The sequence below is a fragment of the Lipophrys pholis genome (assembly GCF_963383615.2).
Source record: "Lipophrys pholis genome assembly, chromosome: 18".
NCBI lineage: Eukaryota > Metazoa > Chordata > Actinopteri > Blenniiformes > Blenniidae > Lipophrys > Lipophrys pholis.
In genome coordinates, this window is record NC_137646.1 from 10,234,134 (window position 1) to 10,256,838 (window position 22,705).

General features: G+C 41.9%; 1 protein-coding gene across 3 annotated transcripts in view; it reads right to left on the reverse strand.

Annotated features, from left to right (window-relative positions):
* LOC308123806 (phosphatidylinositol-binding clathrin assembly protein) overlaps window positions 1–22,705 on the reverse strand; it is a 101,001-nt gene that overhangs the window by 15,770 nt on the left and 62,526 nt on the right. Inside the window, exons 9-14 of one of the 3 annotated variants that reach the window (XM_080486494.1) lie at window positions 20,800–20,820; window positions 17,579–17,664; window positions 17,294–17,417; window positions 11,640–11,773; window positions 9,010–9,110; window positions 7,177–7,287 (exon numbers count right to left, since the gene is read on the reverse strand). In XM_080486494.1, the coding sequence (XP_080342620.1) occupies window positions 7,177–7,287; window positions 9,010–9,110; window positions 11,640–11,773; window positions 17,294–17,417; window positions 17,579–17,664; window positions 20,800–20,820 (577 nt within the window). The remainder of the gene's footprint in view (window positions 1–7,176; window positions 7,288–9,009; window positions 9,111–11,639; window positions 11,774–17,293; window positions 17,418–17,578; window positions 17,665–20,799; window positions 20,821–22,705) is intronic. The other 2 variants (XM_080486495.1, XM_080486496.1) reach the window with 2 other exon arrangements.

The following is a 22,705-nucleotide window of genomic DNA, read 5'->3' on the forward strand; positions in this document are numbered from 1 at the left end:
ACCAGCTAAGATCAAACTGAACCATTTTCATAGTCAAGCTACTCTAGGTTTAGACTAAGAACTTAACACTAAACCACTTCCTCCACCCTCCATGTATGTAGATGTTAATTTTTCATCTCTCTTGCTGAAATGACTCAAACACCTATTTGAAAATTTACTTAATTAAATATTTCTGAAAATGATAAATGGCAAAATCAACTGAAACGGTGTTCAATACTAAAAGTAGTTAAAATATCTAAATGTCCTTAATCCTGATCATTAAATCTAATAATTGCAACATAAGCACCGATTTTTATAAATTTTGTTCATCTATCATATATATGATTTGATCTTAATGCTAAATACTGAGACGACTCCGCAGTAGTTGTTGCAATATGAATTGAGAATTTAAGAAAAAAAAATGTTTAAATTGTTGTTGAGAAAGAAATGGGAAAGTTTTATAATCAGTGAGAAGATGTTTGAATCTAATGAGAACAGACTCCATTTTCAGCCCAATTTTCTAAATGTGTGGCCGTAGCGTCCGAACGCTCGAGTGAAGCGGAGCCGGACAGTTTGGATGTGAGAATATTGCAGAGTTGTTCCTCCTTAATATGAACCCCAAACTGACTGTGAGCCTCTCTGTTAACTGAATTTAGCCTGGGGGCTATTTTGAACATTTACCTTCAGCAGCAGATACTAGCTCCACACAGACTCTTTATTTCTTCTTCATTTCTCCAACATGCTGCTTCCATCAGTTTCCAGCCAATAACTCTTTATTTCTTCTTCATTTCTCCAACATGCTGCTTCCATCAGTTTCCAGCCAATAATCCCTGAGTCAGTAGCTCACAGCAGTTGTTGGAGATTATTGATTTAACTGTTCGGGGCGGTCATGTACACACTTCCACTCCCACCAGTGATTAGTTGGTGTGTGTTTCGGGGTGAAAACTGATTGTGTTTGTCATTTGCACCTAGGAGCCACAGACAGAGTAATTTCCCGTGTTGGTGGAACACGAGTGTGTGAGGGCTAACAACTTTCCATGTCAGCACTCATTGAGCTAATGGCTCCTCTCTGGTAGTACCAACCCAGAGGTGTGACTGTGTGGAAGTGGTCAATAGGAGCTGAACAGAACCAGACTAAATCAAAGAATAAATCTCTCCTGCAGATAGTCTTTAGCATTTGAATACTAAATTGTTAGAACAAGTAAATATTAGTCTGTGCCTTGATCAAGTTGGCCTCCAGCTAAATCCACAATGAAATTTGAAAGTGTGCATTAAGAAAAACACACGCAACATACAACCACCAGGGGGACTAGTTTACAAAATAATAATGCAAATTATATACATCTGCAATAAAATCCAAAAGACATTTCTGTAAAATGTTCACACAAAGCTGAACATACAGTAGAAAATGTAAGGATTCTAGACACAAGCAGCAAAACTGGGTTCACTATGGCTGTTAGGTGAAATTTATTCCAAAAGGGTCCTGAAGGGCGACTTAAGAGAGGACGGATAGAAGACATGAGGAAATGAAGGCTGTAATAATGTAGAGGAGGAGGGGGGATGCCTAAAAAAGAAAAATAAGGCAACTGATGCTGGTGGAAAAAAAGAGGAGGAATAATATTTAGTTAGGAAGCTGCGTGTAGGCCTGACAGTGGTGCTGACAAGAGATTCAGAAAACACTTTTCCTGCTAGCTTAGCAGATGAGAAAAAGGGGGAGAGCAAGAAAAACACACAGAGACAGATGAGAATAAGATGTAGAGGAATTCGGGGAGAGAAAAGTACAAAATGGGGGGAATTAAAGAGTGGAAGAGGACTGATTTCGAGTTTGGCCTTTTTAATTCACTCTCTGCGTTTCCATTGTTGTCTCGGTGATAAAACACCGGCGGTGCGGGGGATTTTTTTCTTGTTCCTTAAACCATCGTGCCAGTGAGGCGCAGTGAATTAAATGGAACCAAGAGAGAAAACGGAGAGATAAAGTCAGAGGGTGAAGGAGCTTCCTTCAGTGGATCGAACCGGGAGGACGCCGACATCAGCGTTCAGTGTTTCAGCCATGGACTCAACAGTCACTGCAGCTTAAGATGAGAAGAACAGGCGAAAGGAGTTAATCCCTGTCAGGAGCCACTTCCAAACACTTCACTAAAAGATGCTAACTAAAATACTTTTCACACTTCGTATATGTATAAAGAACTTTCCCTCTTGGCTTTGTTAAGATTCAACGTTGGACGACGTTCGCAGGATAATTTGCACCTGGTGTGCAAGACGGAGCAGAGCTGGAGCGGAGGAATCAGAGAACAAGAGCTGCAAAAGTGAGGGATGTTTTCATGCAATAAAGCCTTATTCGGGCCATTAAGGCCCGAGGCAGCGTGTGCAAGTATGACTGCTGCTCGTCTCCACAGTGCCGGACGCAGCATGTTCTACCACATGCATTTAAGCAAAACATGGCACGTTTTAATAGGTGTTTTGAATAAAAGACACATAAGATCCACTAAAGTTCAGCTGAGCAGTGAGTGGTCATGTAGAACCAGCATGTGCCACAAGATGATGCAGTGAATCTCTTCTTGTGCATTCCGAGAACAGAAGTCACAGATCGTAATGCCAGCTACGAGTGTAGAACTGGGCATTTCCAAGGCACTTTGCAAACTGCTCTAACTCTGAGGCACAATGACTCACTACTGCCACACACTGTACAAAAGCTAAATATTAATATTCAGACGCTGCTGTGTACAACAGGTAGAATTTTGATTGTTGTCATTCTCTTTAATGATTTCTTTATCATTTTAAAGCAGTTCCATTGCCTGCAGATTAAAGCACACTATTAATCCCCTACAGCTGAGGTCTGCAACCCACGGCTCTTCAGCCACCCCTAGAGTGGCTCCCTGACATTTTCTGAAAATTACTTGTAAATATTTTACTTACATTTTTATTTACATATTTCAGATTTTTTTTACATGGTTTAATCTTAGCTAAAAACAGCTAAATGAAGTTAAACAGCTAAAACAGCAAGAATACCTGGAATTCCAATAGAAATGGATAAAATAGCTGAAACTACTCAAACAATTGGAAAAAAACAACCTAAAAGATTATTGAAATTGCTCATACATGGTTTTCTTTTTTCCAGGATAAGAAAAAGAGATAAGAAAAAAATAAGTAAAGGAAAAAAGGAAATGAAAACAAAAGGGGGGAAAAAAGGGGGGGAAACAAAAACAATGCTAAAATAGCTTAATCTGCTATAAATCGTTAAATAGCTAAAGTGGGAAAATACATGAAAAAAGGGCTAGAAAACTCTAAAAAGGGCTGCAAGATCTAAAAATGTAAAACAATACATCTAAATTATATCTATGACTCTTTATGAATGCAACCTAAATTTTAGTTTGTATAGAAATTAATTTCAGAGGATTTACAGACTAATTTTATTTGGTGGAAAATTGTGAAACTCGCTCTTGTGGTCATACAGGTTGGAGAGCCCCGTGCTTGAGTATCAGTAACCACGTCAACGTTTTGGTGGTGTGTCTTACTTTCTCGCCGTCTATGATGTACTTGATGTTTCATGACGCCATGTTATCAAATACCACAGAATAACAAAATGCATTTAGCGTATATCCAGAAAACATGGAGTCATGCTGATTTGAAACGCTAGTCAGCACCTGGTCAGCAGAAAGGGCTACACTTCATTTACAAGCACTTTATATTTTGTGGGTAAAGGAAAATGACATCCTACATTTGCTTTATTAGAAAAAAAGCTCAAATCTGACATGACTCTTTTTTTTAAACCACAATGAGTTCTAACTAACAATCCACATCCTTCTTATCAACGCGACAGCATCAGATATTTGGATGATGGAGAGAAAAACAGTGGAATGAGCATAGATAAGATTCTTTTCCTGCACCAGGTGTTGTTTTCTGTTTTAATAAAGAGCAGCTCATCTCAGAAGCTGGGTCGCGCCACTGAGGGACAGGAAGTGGATTTAAAGCTGTTCTTTGTCAGATTTGTACAAAACATCATGGGAGGAAGCAGCAGCTGTTTGAAATGTGTCAGTTTGACTCAAGGAGTCAAAAAACCCTGAAAGAAACCAGTCTGAGGATGAAGACGAGAAGTCAAGACTATATATGGATTACCTATCATAACACTGACTGTTCAAATGCGGGACTACTTGAAATAAGACCTGAAAATACCCCGGCTCTTATTCTTTTGGAAGATAAGCTACTACCTGTTAATACAAGGAACCAGATAAAGTAAACACAAAGGGAAGATTCAGATTCTGTGGAACAAAATCATAATATGTAAAATGTATCAACTGTCAAAATGCAAATATGAGAAGTCAGGAAACTGGTGGAGTTGACCGAAGGTGAGGAAAGCTTTAGAAATACAGAAATGAATCAGTCAGTCCTTCAGAAAAATCAACTTCTGACAAAATAAAAAAAGCAGGAGAGTGCAGCACAAATACAGGTAAAAGTGGAAGATGGAGAAGAATGAAGACCTTGCAGACGAGACAGAGGGGGAAGAAAGAGGAGTCTATTGTGAGAGAGAGCAGATGGAACGGAGTTGCCTGGGTGATTCTCGTCTTGTGAAGTGTGATGGGAAGACAACGAGGCAAAAGCAGAGAGAGATGAAATATAAGGGAGGGGAGGGGGAGGGGAGGAGGAAAGTGGGACTGGTGTGAACAACAACAAAACAAAACAAACGGGCAGAAGCAGACAGATGGGACGGAGCGAAATGACAGAGGACGTGCAAACAGATGTGGACACACACGTACAAACAGTAACAAATGCGCGCGCCCCCACCCCCCCACACACACACCCACACCCACACCCACGACTATTAGTGAGGTGTTGCCAGCCGTCCAGATGGTGTATTGGTAGTTGTAGCTGCAGCTTCAACGCAAACTCTAATAATAGAAGGGAGTTAGTCTGTCCAAAGCTGCACGGTGCAGCTGCTAGCCTCAGACTGTTAAATCTGAGCAGAGCAGGAAAAAACCGACAGGGAGATACAAGATTAGAGCAGGCCCGAGATCAGCAGCTCCTCCACTCAGCAGCAACTCTGCTACCCCCGCCCAGAAAACAGCTTAACGCTGGCAAGTGTATCAAGAAGCCATGCAACAGCTGTGCAAACACCAAGAGCATTAATGACGACGGCGATAACGAGGTGGTAATACATCAACACGGAAAATTATCCTCAAAATCCATTTGGAAGATTTTTAGAAGGGACCTTTATGATTGGTGATCTGCCTCTGTGGTAATTCTGTTGTGATTGAGTTGTCCTAACCAGCGGCGGCTGCGTCCAGGAAAAGTTACAGCGACTGACTGATGGACGCCGCCGCAATGAAACCGAGTTCGACTCCATGGAAACGAGGATTGAAGTCTGAACACTTCACATGTAAACTGGAGTTTCTAACAATTTAAACTTGACATCATTGTTTCGATAACCTGAGCAGGTCTCTATAAAACACAGCTGGCACTTTACAAGCTTTAAATTCTTTAAATTAGACTTTTTTTTTTTTAAGGTACAAATTAACTCTTTTGCTGTTTTTACTAAAACTTTCGATAAATTCACTAAACAAGCCTAATGTTTGAAGAGCACATCGAAAGTTCAGTTTAAGTCCAACTCTTGTTGAATATGGGGAGAATCTAAACCGTCTCTATGCATCATCTTTGTGACGAACCAGAGAGATTTCCAGTGGTGACGCTCTTGTTGACTTCCTGTCACAATGCATGCTGGGTTGTTTGGCGAGTGTGTGTGAGGCATGCAATGAGTCGAGACCGCTCCAGATAAACGTTTTGTTGGTTGTTTTTTTTTTTTTTTAATAGCCTGGACATAAAGTACCGAGGTCTGCTCACAGCAACATGCACCCGGTTCAATTCTGGGCTAAAGACTTTCTAAGAGTTTGCATGTTCTCCCGAATGGGAGTTAATCTAAAAAAATATCCAGAACTACTGATTGATGGGCACCAACACAGGCAACGTTTACAAGGTTTAGTTAAAAAGCTGCTTGATTCTGCTGCTCTCTCGCTGTACATATGAGTGTTTCTCTGGATTTGCTCCTGCAATGACACTCTGGCGGCCGAGCCACCTGTTCAGGAAGAACCTTTGTGTTTCACTCATTATCAATTGGGCAAAGATCCACTCAGAAGCTTTCATTCTTTCTGAATTATCTCATTAAAGTCAACAATCCAAACGGCATCTCCCTGTGAGCGTTTGTAGTTCCAAACCTGCACCTCCGTCTGTCTCCCTTCATCATGAAAGAGTCTTCACACAACCTCTGCGGGGAGCCGCTCTTATCCGCTGGGCCTCCTCAGCGGTCGATAACTCGACGTGGCTCAGAGCAACACGCTGAAAGGGAGCGTCCCGGACGACTGAGAGGGGTCCAGATTGATGGTGTCGGTCGCCGAGAGGTTAAAAGAAAGTAAGCTAATAAAAAGGGCACTGAGCCAAAAGTTTCAGACCTGAAGCACTTAAGAACAATCGGTCCAAAGCCGGTGCATTAAGAGGCGGGAAACTGTTCTTACAAGTCGTTTCCTCCATTTAAGGCTGCAGATTTTTTAAGATTTCACACTGGAGTCAAAGATTTTGATCAGTTGACGACATTTACAGGTGAAAACCTGCTGAATGCACCGTTCATGTGCCCGATTTGACTGAAGCCGGGATGAGTTGACCTCTTGTACAACCAGACAAACGCTCACTCTTTACCATTTTTAGAAGGTGTTTATCCAGAGCAAAGTGAGCGCGGTTCAACAGGAAATGTGTGACGTCGTACAGCTGCATGCACCAATCAGGAGTCGGGGAAATTTCAATTAATGTTTCCAATCAAATCTCACAAATTCAGATACACTGTAAACTAATGCATGCATCAAACCAACACAAACATTTGTTTATGTTTACCGATTATGGATTATGTTGCTTTTCAATGCTGGGGGAAAAAAAAGTTTTTAGAGGCTTTACACCAAAACTCCTTTTTGAGTTCTAGGATAGTGAATTGAAATGATCGTGGTGACCCGGTCTGGAACCCGTGCCCAAGCGTTAGAGTAGCAGACGTTGCCAGAAACCAAACAGCAGGAGACGTCACAGAGCTAGAAAAGCTGCCCAGGAAACAACCACAGGCCTCTGGAGCTCGTCAGAAGGGGTTAGTTAAAAGCTGCGGTGCCAGCAGAAGCCAAAAGGTTTTAGTTTTCAGTCTGGCCCGGCAGACGGAGAGGGCTTTACCGGCTGCAGGTTGTGGGCCGTTGCTACTGGGCGCGGCTTTATTCCCAAACACGGCATCGAAATCTACAGTCATGGCCGGACCGGGCTGCTGCAGAGGCTGGCTCTCCAGTCCTGAGGAATGCAGTTAAATATGACTGATTAGGGCTGATTACTTCCTATTGTTTTCATCCCTGCTATTCCAGCTGCAGGAGCAGCTTCTTCTGACACACTTTCACAAAGAAGACTGCTGTATCAGGCTGATTTAGCAAAGCAGCAATGTCTAGAGAGGATTCCTCCACCTCCTGCTAAACTAATCCCATTAGATTAGGAACATGGACATTACGGCGCTCGCTGTTCTTCCATTGTTGTTGCTTAGTAACTTGGGATTCGGTGATGGCTGCCGGAAATGTCAGAGCTAAGCCAGCGCAGGAGGAAATCCTCCGATGCACCTTTTGTTTTGCTTTGTTTTTTGGGGGGGTTTTTGGGTCGTTATCTGCAACCCTGTTGGGGATTAGGACTTTTTTTTTTTTTTTTAAACCTACCAAATTCAATACGAAAAGTCCAATAATATGGAATAAAAGACATGTCATGGCTGACCTATCCAACCGTTTGAGTAAATTTATAACATTTGTGCCAAATATCTGTCAAAAGGTTTTGAAATTTCTCCTGTTAAAACACCAACTGCTTTAAAAACTCTACTGTATCATCAGATTATCAGAATTCAGGTGCTGATTTATCAGTTTATAGTGTTTTCAATCTTAAAGAGGGAAAGATTTACGTATGAAAGATAAAAGCACCAAGCTCTAGTTAGCTTTTCTCTCCTGCTGATTACATTCAGGCTTAAAATGATAAAAGAACCATACAGTTGTTTCTGAACAAAACATTCAAGATTCATAAACTTTTTTTGGTCCCCATCCAAAGGCAAATATAAAAAGGAATTTTTCAACAGAACATCCCATTTCTGCTGCATTCTCCAGAGTAGACTAAATCCATCTGGAAAAATGTTCTAATACAGAGTTTTCTTGAGTAAATCTGTATTATGATGGAAAAAAAAAAACCAGTTAATATGACTTTAATGGATTTAATGTACGTAACCTTTATGGCATACATTTCTCCTCAAGAACAAACAAATGTACTCCAAATGAGAAAAATGTGGCTGTCTTAATGCGTTTCCAGTGTGGATACGTTTGCTTTAACATGAATCCTAATTCTCTGTAAATGAAAGGAGCTGGTTATTCCAGCTCACATGTCAGATTCACTGATAATATGAGGGGCTTTTAAATCTCTTCAGTGTAATCCTCCAACATAAAGTATTTAATTCTTCAAACTATCCAAGACTCAAGATGCATTTCAGTGCTACGTTTTGATTTGGGACAGCTGATTTCAAGCTGAAATGTCAGATTTCCTTTCTTTGCCAGTAACGTAGGGTGTTACTGTCCGGCCAAAAATGGCTGTTTGTGCTCAGCATTTCTGCAGCAGCCACATTTTCCGTGCTGAGAAACAAAAAAAAAAAGAAGAAAAAAAAAGGGGCGAGAGGGCAGCTGAAGATGAAGATGGCACTTCTTTCTCACTGCTGCACACGTACAGTAACAGGATTTATTTCTTACAACCAAAACACAGGAATATTCAACTTATTTAACTGTAGGCGAAGCACCGGCTGGGTGTCATTAGTTTGGGGGGGGGGGGGGGGGGGGCTTCTCATAAAGATTCAGACGGACGATTGGACAGATGGACGAGCAGACAGCTGAATGACTGGACACACGGAGCACAACACTGATCAATTCACTTGTGTACGTTTGTGCATCTTATTTGCGTGTGTGTGTGTGTGCGTGCGTGCGTGCGTGCGTGCCATACCTCCCCAGGCACTGTTGGCGTTGGAGATGGAGGGAGTGCTCTGCACTGCAGGGATGAAGGCCGGCTGAAGATCAAACAGGTCACTGTTCAGATTGGGAACACTGAGGAGACGAAGAGGAGAAGGAGGAGGAGGGGGGACAAAGAATAAAGAGTCGGAGAAAGGTAGAGGAAAGAGATGAAAGCGGGAAATGAAATGAGTAAATTAGTGAGATGAGGGGTATGAGGATCGAGAGATGTGGGGAGACAGATGGAAACAGAGCATTAATATTTAATCAATCCAACATAAATAGCTAAAACAAAAACAAAAAAAAGCCTTCATTTGTCACACAGAGTGATTAACCCTATCTTCCTCTGATGGGCTGTAAAAATGTCCACAGAGCGATTAGAGTTACAAAGCAGTAAATTGAGGGCGTGTTGCAGTTCACATTGGGTTCCGATTATCCAGACTAAAAAGGCTTATTTAAGTCTCCTACAGCTGCAGTCGAGTCGACGGAGCAACACAAGGATTTGTTTTGTTAAGAAATCTTTTCTTCTTCAAGTCATGCACATCAGCCATAACATTATGACCTCCTATGCAATAATGCACAGTATGTAAATGAAGCGATCAGGTTGATGCAGGCTTATACAGTATGTACCGGTACTATATTGCCAAATGGATTCGCTCGCCTGCCTTCACATAAATATGAACTTGAGAGACATCCTATTCTTAAACCAGAGGATGTAATATGACATCGGTCCAGACTTTGCAGCTACAAGAGCTTCAACTCTTCTAGCAAGGCTGTCCACAAGGGGTGATTATGAGAATATTTGACCATTTGTGAGGTCAGACATTGATGCAGGCCAGTCAAAGTCTTCAACACCAAACTGACTCCTCTAGGTCTCTATGGAGCTGCTTCGTGCTCTGGTGTGCAGCCACGTTGGAACAGGGAGGGTTCACCTCCAAACCACAATCGTCAAACCTGAAATTGTCCAAAATGTCTTGGTATGTCGCTGGAACTAAGAGGCCGAACCCAACATGACGAAAACAAGCCCGCACACGTGGCATCCGATCACTGTCCCACCCTGGAATTCACTGAGATCCTAAGAGTGACACATTCTTTCACTGATGTTTGTATTAACAGTCTGCATGCCGAGCTGATTGATTTGATACACCTGTGGCCATGGAAGTGACTGGAACACCTGAAGTCAATGATTTAGAGAGCTGAGCAAATACTTTTGCCAATATATTGTACACATCAAGCATATCCCTTGTTTTGTGACGCATGATCCCAAATTGAGCAAGATGAATTCATTAGCATGACTAATTAAGTTTGAGAAAATTAAATGTTTGGGATTGTCTTCTTAATCGACCAGTTGAGCTTCTCACCAGCATTTTTCTCAGAATAGATCACATAAAGAGTCATGCAGTCAGGATAGGTTGTCTTCAACAGAGACACGATCGGAACAAGTCTGTACACAGGCCTTGTTTGGAATAATGATTGGCATAACCTCTTGATAGATAGATGTGTTTACTTTAAGCATTTTAATTGGGATCAGGCTTTCTTTCCTATAATTTGTTTCCATGTAAACGCTAATTTTTCGACTTAAAACACATCGACTTCAAAGACGAAAAATCCGCTTTCTGCCACCTGACAATCTAACCAGAGTCACAATTCAGAGATAATCACCGTTATTCACTTCACAGAATTTACGTCTAGGTAGCATTTTTGGATCGTTGCAGGTATATGTAGTGAAAATCTATTATTCCGCATTTCTGAGCTGGTTTGGAGAGCGAGCACTTCCCATGTTTACATAGCAATGCTTTGTCTCAGATTCTCATTTATCTTGCCTACAGCTCATCGGGGAGCTCTGATCAGTCTGAACATATCCTACAACAGGACTGGACAACAGGTTAATTCAGGATAATTATCTATGTATGCTTATTAGGGAATTGGCATTTCAAATGGATCACAATAAATTTGTTGCAAATTCTAATAAATCAGATGTAAGGGATTGCTGATCATGGGCCTGGTTTAGCCAGTCTGAACACTTTGTGATATTTCTATGACTTGAGAAGCCATAATGGATCTGGCTGCCAGATTTAGTCTAGTTTCTTGTCCAGGCTGTGTTTTGGTGCGATCTCTTTTGCCTTACTATACCACGTTTTGATGAAAGCTTCACTTTAGACATTCCGCTTCGACTCTTGTGTCAATGTTAGAAGTCTACAGTCTCAATTTAGGTTCAATATCTGGACCTTTTGTGTCCCTCTATCAAATCCTTCACCACAGCCTTTATGTCAGAAGTCGTCTCTTCTGTCACTGAACTTGTTTTTAACTTTTGGAGAATCTCCCCTGTACCTCTAACCTGCTGACTGACCACTAGTGAACTTAACCTCTGCTGCTGTGCGAGCAATTATTATTAAACTGTGCTGCCACTGCACTCCTGGATCCTGAGTCGTGAGATTTGGTCTTTCTGCCAGTCACTCCGATTTACGGTATGAAATTACATGTGTACCAACAAGCTTGGCTAAGAGGGGAAGATCAATAGAGAAATTAATTATTTTGATATTCAATATGATCAAAGTGATTATCATATATAAACATCATTCATTTATGAGGGTTGATATGTGACTTTAGGCATTGAGTGTGTACCTGTTGGTAGACAGTGTGGAGGTGAAGAGCTCCGGGGTTTGTGTGATGTGGTTGTTGTTGGCACTGCCTATCGACTGGCTGCTGGGGGAGGCAGAGGGCGGAGTCTGCATGCTGACCTCCTTCAGGCGCTGATCCTGGAACGAACACACACACACACACACACACACACACACACACACACACACACACACACACACACACACACACACACACACACACACACACACACACACACACACACACACACACACACACACACACACACACACACACACACACACACACACACACACACACACACACACACACACACACACACACACACACACACACACACACACACACACACACACACACACGAATAATGGTTGATGGCTCGCTTTACCACAGAAAGGAAAGAGTCTCGTTCACAGAGAGGTCAGATTCCTCGGACGTGACACGCTTGGTCTCACAGAGGAGAGCAGCCCCTCAAAGCTCAGGTGAGCCTTAGATATTCATGTTGGGCAACATCTTGTCATTTTGAGTAATGTTCTTTGGAAATTCCCTTCTGGTATTTTATCACAAAAAAGTGCGTAATGTCAAGTCATGACGAGTAACAACATGCAAGAAGTTACAGATAGTTTTAACTTTGGGATGTGAGATTCAAATCCGAGTTCGAGAAAAACTAAACTCCACATGGAACAATGGATGGATAAATGAAAAAACACATTAGGTTAGCAGGCTTCTTAAATAGCAGTACCAGTTTGTACCAGAAGATGGTGCAGAAAGTCACATTACAGTATTTGTTTAAACACAAACTGCCCTGTGACTCCCATTGAGACTACATGTCTTGATTCGGAGTTGATGAGTGATACACGATTACTTGAAAGTGTTTACTATGTGAGGAACGGACTGTTTGAAAATAACTGACCGTGAGGAAACGCGTTTCTTCCAGGAGACTGACAGAAACACAGACAATTAATGCAGTGTAGAAGGATCCTCTGTGCATAAAGTAGAGCAAGAACGAGCCTAAAGCCATGCAAGTAAACACACTGACTGCAACAATTTGTCGGACTTAGCTCTAAAAGTACAGAGACGCTAGAAAGTCCCCTCCTAAACTACCTTTGAACCCCGTCGTGCCCAGACCCAGGTTACGCTGAAATGCAGACTGCTGCTCTCTCTGCTGACAGACGCACTAACATCAGCAAAGTCCAGTTAGTACTACAGTTCAAATACAGCCTGGAACAAAGGTTTTGAATTTTGTTTTGAGCTGATTCAAGGCGATGGACAAAAAAAATAAATAAACGACTGGGACTGAGCTGCTGGAAACTACGAGTGAAGGACTGCTGATGTTTGCACAATGTCTGCAAGCTAACCAAACAGAAAGTCCAGGAAAAATGCAACTAAATGTGACATCGCAGGCCGTTCCACAATCGTCAACACTTCGAAGCTTTTCCATCACAGTTACAGCTCTCCTCCAGACCTCCATTTCTTGCATGAATCTGCGCCTGAGGGTCGATTGGATGCATTCAGGTAACAGCAGGGACGTCTGTCAGCAAATTCTTATATCTCAGAGCGCTTAGATTACCCTGTATGACAAGGTTTTAAAATTCAAAGTACATAACAGGTGATGTACCAGTCTATACTGTCCCTCTGAACAGTTTATTGAATATATTGAACTGGGTATCACTGTTCTGTATTTTCCCACGAGCGCCTCCTTCACTGCCCTTCTATACTTCACTGATTGTTTTTTGCTGTTTTACTGCTTATTTCTCCTCCTTACATCCCATCTGCCTACATTTCCCGCTAGATCTTGTTATTTTCCTGCTGCAACGACCTAATTCATCCACCGGGATCAATACATTCGCGCTACATCTTGTGGGAATCTGCTGTGAGGGAAAAGCATTTCCTCTTTCTAAATCCCCCGTTCAGATCATGCACTGTTTGGTAGACAAGCGAAGCAATTTACACTACAACGAAAAGTGCAGATTATTATTATGGATAGTGGCTGAGGGGAATGAGATCAAGGCTTCTCACAATGCTTTTGTGGGATCTATTTACACATGGTTTCCCAGGTGTTTTAATTCAAGTGATGCTCCAATTCACTTTACAACCTTTTCTACCTTTCGAGGATTTGAGGCTCGCAGGAGGACAATCAAGCAGTAAAGTGTACCTTACTGAAACTCTGGGCTTGATTACAGAGAGGCATCACTCCTTTAAAGTAGTGGAGGTACCTCAGTGCAATACCATGAAATGTAATTTGTGACTCTGTAAAGCATTAAGTTCACCTGAAGTAACAGTTGGTTGAAATGCTCTAAAACAGATATTTTCATCTTTCTTTCTTTAAGGAAACTGATTGATGAATAATGAGAAGACACAGCCAACAGACAGCTTTAATACAGGAAAGTTGAATAAAACTGCTGACGTATCACAGATACTGTGGCTAATGCTAATGTTAGACATTTTTATGTTGCTATGAGAACTGTAAGCAGGAGCTGAGTGAAATAGTCTTTAGTTAAAAAAAAAGAAGCTTTGGCTAATGCTAAAGGTAATAGTTGGAGCATGGGGAGGAAACCCAACAGTTCTCCAACAGTTTAAAGACACAACAAAGGATGTTGGGAAAGCTTCATTAACTACAACTGCATTGCTAATTTCATTTTAGAGAATCAGCAACTTTCAGGTAACTCCTAAAAGTTGGGGAAGTTCACCATCAACAGGATTTATAATCAACACTATTACTTGAACCAATGACGTGCTCTGCCAGCAGATTTGAAATAATAAGTAACATCCCACACTGAAGTTTACAATCAGGCCAACAAGCAGAGCACTGGCAGCACCTCATTAACAAACTTTAGCAGCAAAGAACTTCAGGAATCGTTATTGCATCGCTAACGTCATACTAATGATCCGTTATTAGCAGGTTCCTGTTAAAAGTAGACGTATTACAAAAAGATGTAAGCCATTTACAATTTGGTTAATGAGGTGTTCTAGTAACAATAATAAATGTGAAGAGTAGAATGTTGCCTCATGCTGAAGTTTTACTGTCAGCTCAGTGAAAAGGAAAGCGACGGCAGATCTGCAAATTATTTCACCTGTGATAAGACGTTAACCGATGTTAATGAGCTGCAATAATTAGCTGCTTCTACACCAACTAACTGGAGTTTAATTAACAATTAAGAGGGATGGATGAAAAGTATGAGCACTCAAAGAAAGTTCAGGAATTTTAAAAGAATAATGAGTTACTGTCATGTTATTGCTGAAGTAGCAGCATTATTGTTAATAAGCAGGATGGCCCACTGAACGGCCATCAGCCAGGTCGAGGCCTCTTTATCTTTATTCCGACCACGTAGTGAGGAACAAATGGGAACCGCTGTTATTGTTTGGGCAAGGGCCCCAGCTGGACAGTAGCTGACTGTAAGAGTTTATGTAGGTGTGTGGAAGTGTGCGTGGAGTCCATATGGGCGCCGGCGAGCACGGACAGCTGGATCGGAGTATTTGAACGACCCCCGCTCACCCCGGCTCTCTCTTACTCCACCACGCTCTCAATCTCACTTTATCCTCCCTCTCCGTTGTAACCGAACCCAAAGGTAATCAGTGAACCTTGGCAGAAACAGGGCAACCAAGGGCGCAGAGTAAACAGCAAGCTAAAATCCAATCAAACGCACGCCACAAACACTGCACGCACGCACGCACGCACCAAACACTGCACGCCCCCGCCCCCACACCCGCCCCCCCACACACCCACGCACGCTGTAGCTTTTCAGCCAGGGTGTAAGTATGCTTAACATGCACACGCGCACACTGAGCCACTGTCGCTCAGCTGCTCTTACTCAATTACAGTTTGCTGTAAGGCAGAACTCCCAAGGCCGGAGCGAGAAAATGTCAACACATTTTACACTTGACTTTTCTATTGCTGGGCTCGTAACCGAGACTTCTGGCCCTTTATCCTCAACTGGAGTTCAGCAGCAATCTGACACAAAGTGGAACAAAACGCATGTTTATTTTTGCATCAAGGCAGCAGTTTGTGCCATTTCTGAGGGCTCCGCTGTTCCGCGGTTGTAGCAGATTTGCAGTTTATTCTCTTTTACAACGGCCCCGGCATGGCCTTAAATTTAAGTCAATGACCGTGGGCACGCTCGACATTTCGAGTTGATTTTCCTGATGTGAATCTTCAGTTCAGATGATCAGACCTCAGTGTTCACACACACCGCTGCTCGTCCTCCACCTTAACAGAATCTGAAGGGGCTTTACCAACTTTTTCCTTTCAAGGAGGTCTATGTGTTTAATAGTGGTCAGGCTTCACAAGTAAAAATAATCTACATCAAGTGGTAAAGTGGTTTACTCTCTTGCTTCACAGTGACATTTATCTGGTTTGATTATGGGCTGGTCGCCTTTCTGTGTGAAATTTGCAAGTTCTCCACACGTATGAGTGGGTCTTCTTAGGGTTTCATCCAACATGTTAGGTGAACTGCTGAGTTGAATCTGCCTGTGAATGTGTGCACCGCTAGAGAGAAAATATTTGTCCATGTAGTGGATGTTCATTGTTGTTTCTTTCCATCATTTTCATTCTTTTGGAATATATGTGCATTTGCTCTTTTATCTTTGTGGCCGGAACTGATTGAATTCACATTTTGAGATCGACTGAATTTTGATTTACTTCTCAGTACAAACACACTTTTGCACGCACTAATGTGATTTGAGGAGATGGAACCCAGAAAACAACAATTCAGCCATGTTTGTTAAACATTTAAAGATACAGTCCCACCGCTGTTGAGCGCTGCTCTTGGTGATTTTGTACAGTGCAAACAAACACTTAAGAATGTTTACAGACATACAACTAAGACAAACATACAGGTTCACACTGTTCTTTTTGATCACCTGCTGCACAGGATGAGGTTTTCAACACCAAGAACTCAAATCTGTTGTCATTTTCACACTTCTAGGAAAATAGCCCGAAAATAGGTTTACATTCAACTACATTCAACTCACAAAGGTATTTTCAAAAACATAAAATGTCTCACCAAAGATCTCAGGATTGATTTGACAAGCCTAAAAATGTGTGTGTGTGTATGTGTGTGTGTGTGTGTGGGGGGGGGGGGGGGGGCAAAACATTGGCTTGCTAATGTTTACATCATTGTCTTCATGCTTCACAAAAACCTTTTATTTAAAATTAATTGTTTTTAATGTCGGTGCAGTCCCACGAAGGGAGAATATTTTTGAGGCTAATTATAATGATAATTATTACACTGAAAAGGTCATCAGCTCACAGTAGAAAAAATATGGATGCAAAATGTCTTTGTCAAGATGTGAAGAACTAAGTTTATATTTGCAGATGTCAAAGCGAAAGCTGCATTTGTGAACAACAGATAGTTAAGTTCAAGAATTAAAGCTTGAATTACCTTCACCAGACCTGGAGAGCTTGAAGATTATCAAAACTATACAACATACAGATTTTATTAGTTAATGTTTTGTCATTAGAATTTCGGCTTCCCCAGCAATCTCACTGTTTATGTAGGAAAATATAACTGCAGGAACCTGAACTTCCTGATCCTATCTTCACATGATGCTGCAACAAAATCTAAAAGTTCCTAGGGTGAGTGAAAGTATTTTGAAAAAGCTGACAGCAGCAATTGTGACGGCCAGCTGCCGCAGCTCTGAATCAGACCCTCTGTTACCTTCAGAGCTTGCAGCCGGGCCTGCTCCTCCTCCAGGGCCTGCTGCTTCTCCTTCTCGTCCATACGGCTGAAAGACATGCCGGTGGAGGAGAGGGACGAGACGGCGCTCGACAGGGTGGATGCTCTGCGGAAAGGAAAGCAGACGAGAAGGAGGAAGAGCAGATGTTTAACTGCTTTTGAGGCAATATGCCACTTGTTTGATTTTTCTGAAGAGTTTTGAAAATGTGATTCATGTGTCACATGTTTCAAGACAATGACGAACTGGAAGGCAAGTGAGTCGTCCACCTGGTGTCTGCATTCAGCTCCTTTGTCTTCTTGCCTTCGAGAGAGGCCAGGTGCTGCTCCAAAGCCTCCAGGAGGCTGCTGGGGGCCTGAGAGAGTGAAACGAGTTCCAGAGAAAGGGAAAAAAAAAAAAGGGAAACCAAGTCATTCACAGACCTTTCAGAACATCATTCCTTTTTGGAAAACAGAGAAAACCCACCTAAACATACAGCAACACATGTAAGTGCAGTCACGCAGCATCCAGTGTTAGTTGGCCTCACAGGAAGGTAACAGAGTGCGTAAGTCTCCAAGAATAGCCATGGCAACATGCAGCAAACACTCACACTGTTAGCAGGAGACTCAAAGGAGCACGAGAACAAAGGAGGAGGTTGAAAAAACAGAGCGAGGGAAAAACGTGGAGAGCAGAGGAGAGGTTGCGCATTCTTCTCCTGACTTCACACAAGCAGGGCGACCATTTCTAAGCTGTTTCTTCCCTTTGCCGCTTTGACTCGCTTATCTGGCGGTTGCCCCTCGTGCTGTGAGGTCCTGTCATCCCTGCACAACAACTGCCAGGAATCACTCTGCACCTCTGACTTGTGTGTGAGTTTTACTGAATCCTCTCTGCATTTATTACACTTTACATTACACACCTTTTGTCCTAATTACTTGTCCAGACAAACAAGCTACGCCAGGAATATATTCAAGGCTCTTTATCGTGACATGACATGGTTCAGCAGCAATAAATCTGGAGTTCAACAGCTCTGGACAAAGTGAGAAGGAAACTCAGGGATTGTTGCTAAGCTACGACTGATAACAAAACTCAGCTTCAAATCTAAGTTCAGCTCCAGTTGCTCGTGTTGCACAACACAAAGTCTTCGGTGCTTGTTAGGTGCCTCATTAATGCCTCAAAGACCAGGAGAGAAAAGAGGGCAAGAGGAAGCCCGACAGCTGCATCATCAAGTGTACAATCAGAGGTTCACTTATGCACAACTTCAAAACACACACTCACATTGTGTTTACATGACATCACACTTGAGTCTATTCTTTGGAGACTTACTTTAAAATCAGAATTCTGACCCAAACCCCAACCTAACCCTTCCACAATGTGAGCACCAGTGGTTAGTATTGAACTAGGTTCACTCCCCACCAGTATTAAAGACCAAGGCTACACGTGAAATAACTATACTAGTTTCATAATCCTAACCATCAATTCATCCTTCCATTCAGCACACCACTTTATCCAATTCAGGGTCTCAGGGCACCGGTCTCAATTCTAGCCAATAATGGGCAAAGCCCGAACTTCAAAACACACGTCAACTTGGTAATAACCTTTCAGAGAGCTCAGTTTTTGAGGACATTTTGATAAACTCAACGACCAAAACAGGTGACTTTTCTTACTTTAATCTTACCAAACCCTAAATTGGAACATGCATCCACTGTCGCTTAAGCTTCCTCTCATGGAATCGTTGGGTTTTTCTCTGTTAAAGTGTTGAATTTGGCACTAAACAAATAACATTGAATTGAAGCAACACAAACGGTCAGCGTGATCAGGCCAACTGCCCCTCCAGCATAAAAGAACAAGGCCACACAAACAAAAACATGTGTCTTCATGCCTCTGGGGACACTATTAACTTGTGTTTAATTCCTGCAGACATATTCTGAAGCAGGTTGCGGCAACAAGCTTCCTTACCAAAACATTAACCTAGACAGAGCCACGACTCAAACTGGTCATTGTGCAGTCCTGGGTAAGGTTGATACCAGTCCCTAACGCACATTTATTTCCTGACATGACTGATAGTTTCTTCACTGAAACATGAACCAAACCAGAATCATAGTACAACCCCGAAACATGTTCTCACCACAAAACCTGAAAATCTTCATGTAGGGAAGCGAATCCACGGTGGCGCGAGTTCTGATGAGTCGATGTGCATTCAGACGGACGTTCCAAACAAATCAACAACACGCAGACGTTCAGGCTATCATCCAGCGACATTGCATTAATAGAAGGCAGACTTGGTCTGAACCACCACAATAACTACTGCTTTCATAATACAAATATTGTCATGGCCACTGGCCTTAGAATGACGTGGCCCCATGGGACAGTCTATTGACTTTCATGCATATCTTGCAGACTTATTCGAAACTTATAACTACTGGTTTCCTTATCTATAAACCATAAACCATTTAATTTTTCTAGTAGGAGACTTACTTGGACACAACTGCTTGTTTCATACTTTGAAACCTCTTTCCTCACGGGGACTTGCTTTCCCCCACAAAGATGGTAAATCTGCACAATCCAAGCTGGTAAACTGATTTCGGTTCCCACAACAGTGATACAAACACTTCATCACACACAAAAACACTCTTCAGATGCATTTTGGCTTCAGGGTCTATGACTGACTAGACAGAAGGTTTTTGCCCAACTGTTTCCTCCCAGAAAGAGGGAGACCATTTTTTAAACTGTCAGTGGGTTTGACTAGGTGAGAAGCAGACCTAGTGTTTGCCCAGTCAATATTAGCTCTGACACGCTCTCAGGACGTCTCACAACTGTGTTCTCTGCTCTGATCTTAAGATAGTTTGTAGAGATAGCTCTATCTTTGGAAGGCATGGAGGAGAAGAAGAAAAACATAGAACAAGGTCAATCCCCTTTTTCCCCTCTCATGTTCTATTTTTTTTTTTTTTGACATCGATTACACAGCAATGCTGGGGTCATTCTCCATTAAAGCACTTATGCCATGCATGTGAAAGCCATGATGTTGTGCATGTCAAATGTGAAATAAACAACATCTGAGAAGGAATTTAAATGAGCAAGTCAAAGCCCCGCGTACAGATTCTCTCATGCAGATGAAGACGGAGGGGAGGAGAGAGTGAAGCCTCATTTTCTATTCATGAGGTTTCATGGCTTTTTGCTTGTTGTGCCAGAGCCTCGTGTGTGTGTGTGTGTGTGTGTGTGTGTGTGTGTGTGTGTGTGTGTGTGTGTGTGTGTGTGTGTGTGTGTGTGTGTGTGCTACAAGCAAGCCACCTGAGGCCAGAGCACACGTATTGTACCGAGTCAACACCACATCACTCCACACTGGTAGCAGAAAGGGGGAAGGAACATGCCTTTGACGGCTCAAAGTGTAAGTGTGTCTGGCTGCACACACCCCACACACACACACAACTAACAAGCATAGTGCTCATGCAGGGAGGGGCTGTAAGCAGGTTCAGGAGGGGGTAAGCTGTACAGTATGCAACCCACCACCTACAATGTATGATCCTTTTGTTTTCTGCCACAGAAGAGGAGAGGAAACAAAACGTCTCTTTAATGACTGCAGTAAACTGAGCCGCTTCACCGACTACAACACAGACAGTCATTCCAAACGCTGTAAACTTCCTGCATTACTGTTTTGTTCTGTTTTTATCAGACTGCATGACCAAGGTCACATTCAGTCGAGATTGTACAGTGCTCCCATTGCAGGTCTGAGTTTTGGGGATTTCTTCTTTTCATCCCCTCGAGGCAAAGAAACGGCACCAAAGTCGTCAACACGTCAGACGTAGAAGTTCAACAAACTGTGATGGAATCAGGGCTGCAGCTAATGATTATTTTATTCTAGATATATCTGTCAGCCAGGGATGCAGCAATTGAACATTTCCTGCTTGACTCCGGCACCTGAAAGACTCGAGCATAAACTTGATGTAAATGCCAATGCAGACAGTGACGTTTGAACTCTGCTTGGCAGTAAATCGAATCGGCCGCCTGAAGCACAGCAGAGACACCAATGTTTCTGATATCTCTTAATTACTCTGGAGTGCTGCAGGATGTGTAAAATTAAAAAATTATATATTGAGGCTTCAATCAGACCTTTTTACACATTCCACCAATTCATTATTGTCATTTCTAGTGTGTGAGCAGTTCAACTAACAGCTTCTGCAAAATGATCAGAAAACTGGTTTTAGTGAGATCTGACTATATTTCACTTGCGATGCCAAACCCTGCTGAACTCCAGCAGGGTTTGTTTCTTTGTCTTTTTACCAGTGTAAACCACTGCCTGCTTCCTCTTCATGGCCAAGGCCTCAGTCTCTTTGTTTAAATACCAACGTCACTCAGGTAACTGCAGTTGTTTACTATTAGAAGTTGCCGATGATGGCACAGTGGACCATGGACATTTCATATCAAACACGCAAGTTTTTGTCTCATTAAACTCTTTATTTGGGGTTTACAAGTTCAGTTCATTTCATCTTCTGACAGACATCAAGATGAAAGAACAGAATAAAAGTTTATTCTGTTCCGTCTCAGTAAATCTTCACTACTTGAAAGGGGATACAACACTGTAAAGAAGTTAAAGTACCACTGACAGATTGCGAAGTGGCCTGATATTTGATTCAGCTATAGATATAAAAGTTTAAAATGTTTATAATCTACACAATCCAAATCAATACCACATATATTTAGTTCAGTGATACGCATCAAAATTTTTGCCATGTTGTAAGCTGCAACCAGCATATTTCATTTAGTTTTTGCTGAAAAATAAGCGACGAGCTGATCATTCAATACTTTAATTCAGTGTTAATTTCTTTGAAGATAATCAATTCACACACATTTTTCAGGCAATGATCTATATTATTTGGCAGTTCCTGCTTCTTAAATGTAAGATTTTGGAGCTTTTGTTCGACCTTTCCGAAATTGAAACCACCAAATATGTTAAATGATGAAGGACAAAAACTTAAACTTTTAGTGGATCACAAAAAAAATGCATTAAGTGAAAACAAACAATATGTTGTTTGTGCATCTCAAATGTTAGCTTGAGATTTTGGGGGACTTTTTAAAAACTGAAACCATCAAATTTTCAATGTTTTGCTGGAAAACTGGTCAAATTATTTAGTGATATTTAATGACCTCAGATCAAAACATTTCAATAATCAACAAATTGTTTATTTTCTAAAGTAAAGATGGGATTTGGGGTGTTTTCTGTCACTGTAAACATGTTTGGAGGACTGAAAAGAAAAGATCCTCAGTATTTAAAGGTGCCACTTTGGGCAGAAATTAATTAAAAGAAGCAGCAACAGAATGGATTAATAAAAACCATCATTATCCGGAGCCCTGTTGATCAATTCCAGTCGAGTGAACCCAAGGACATGACTTCTATTTTTAATCTGTTTTTGGTTCTCAAG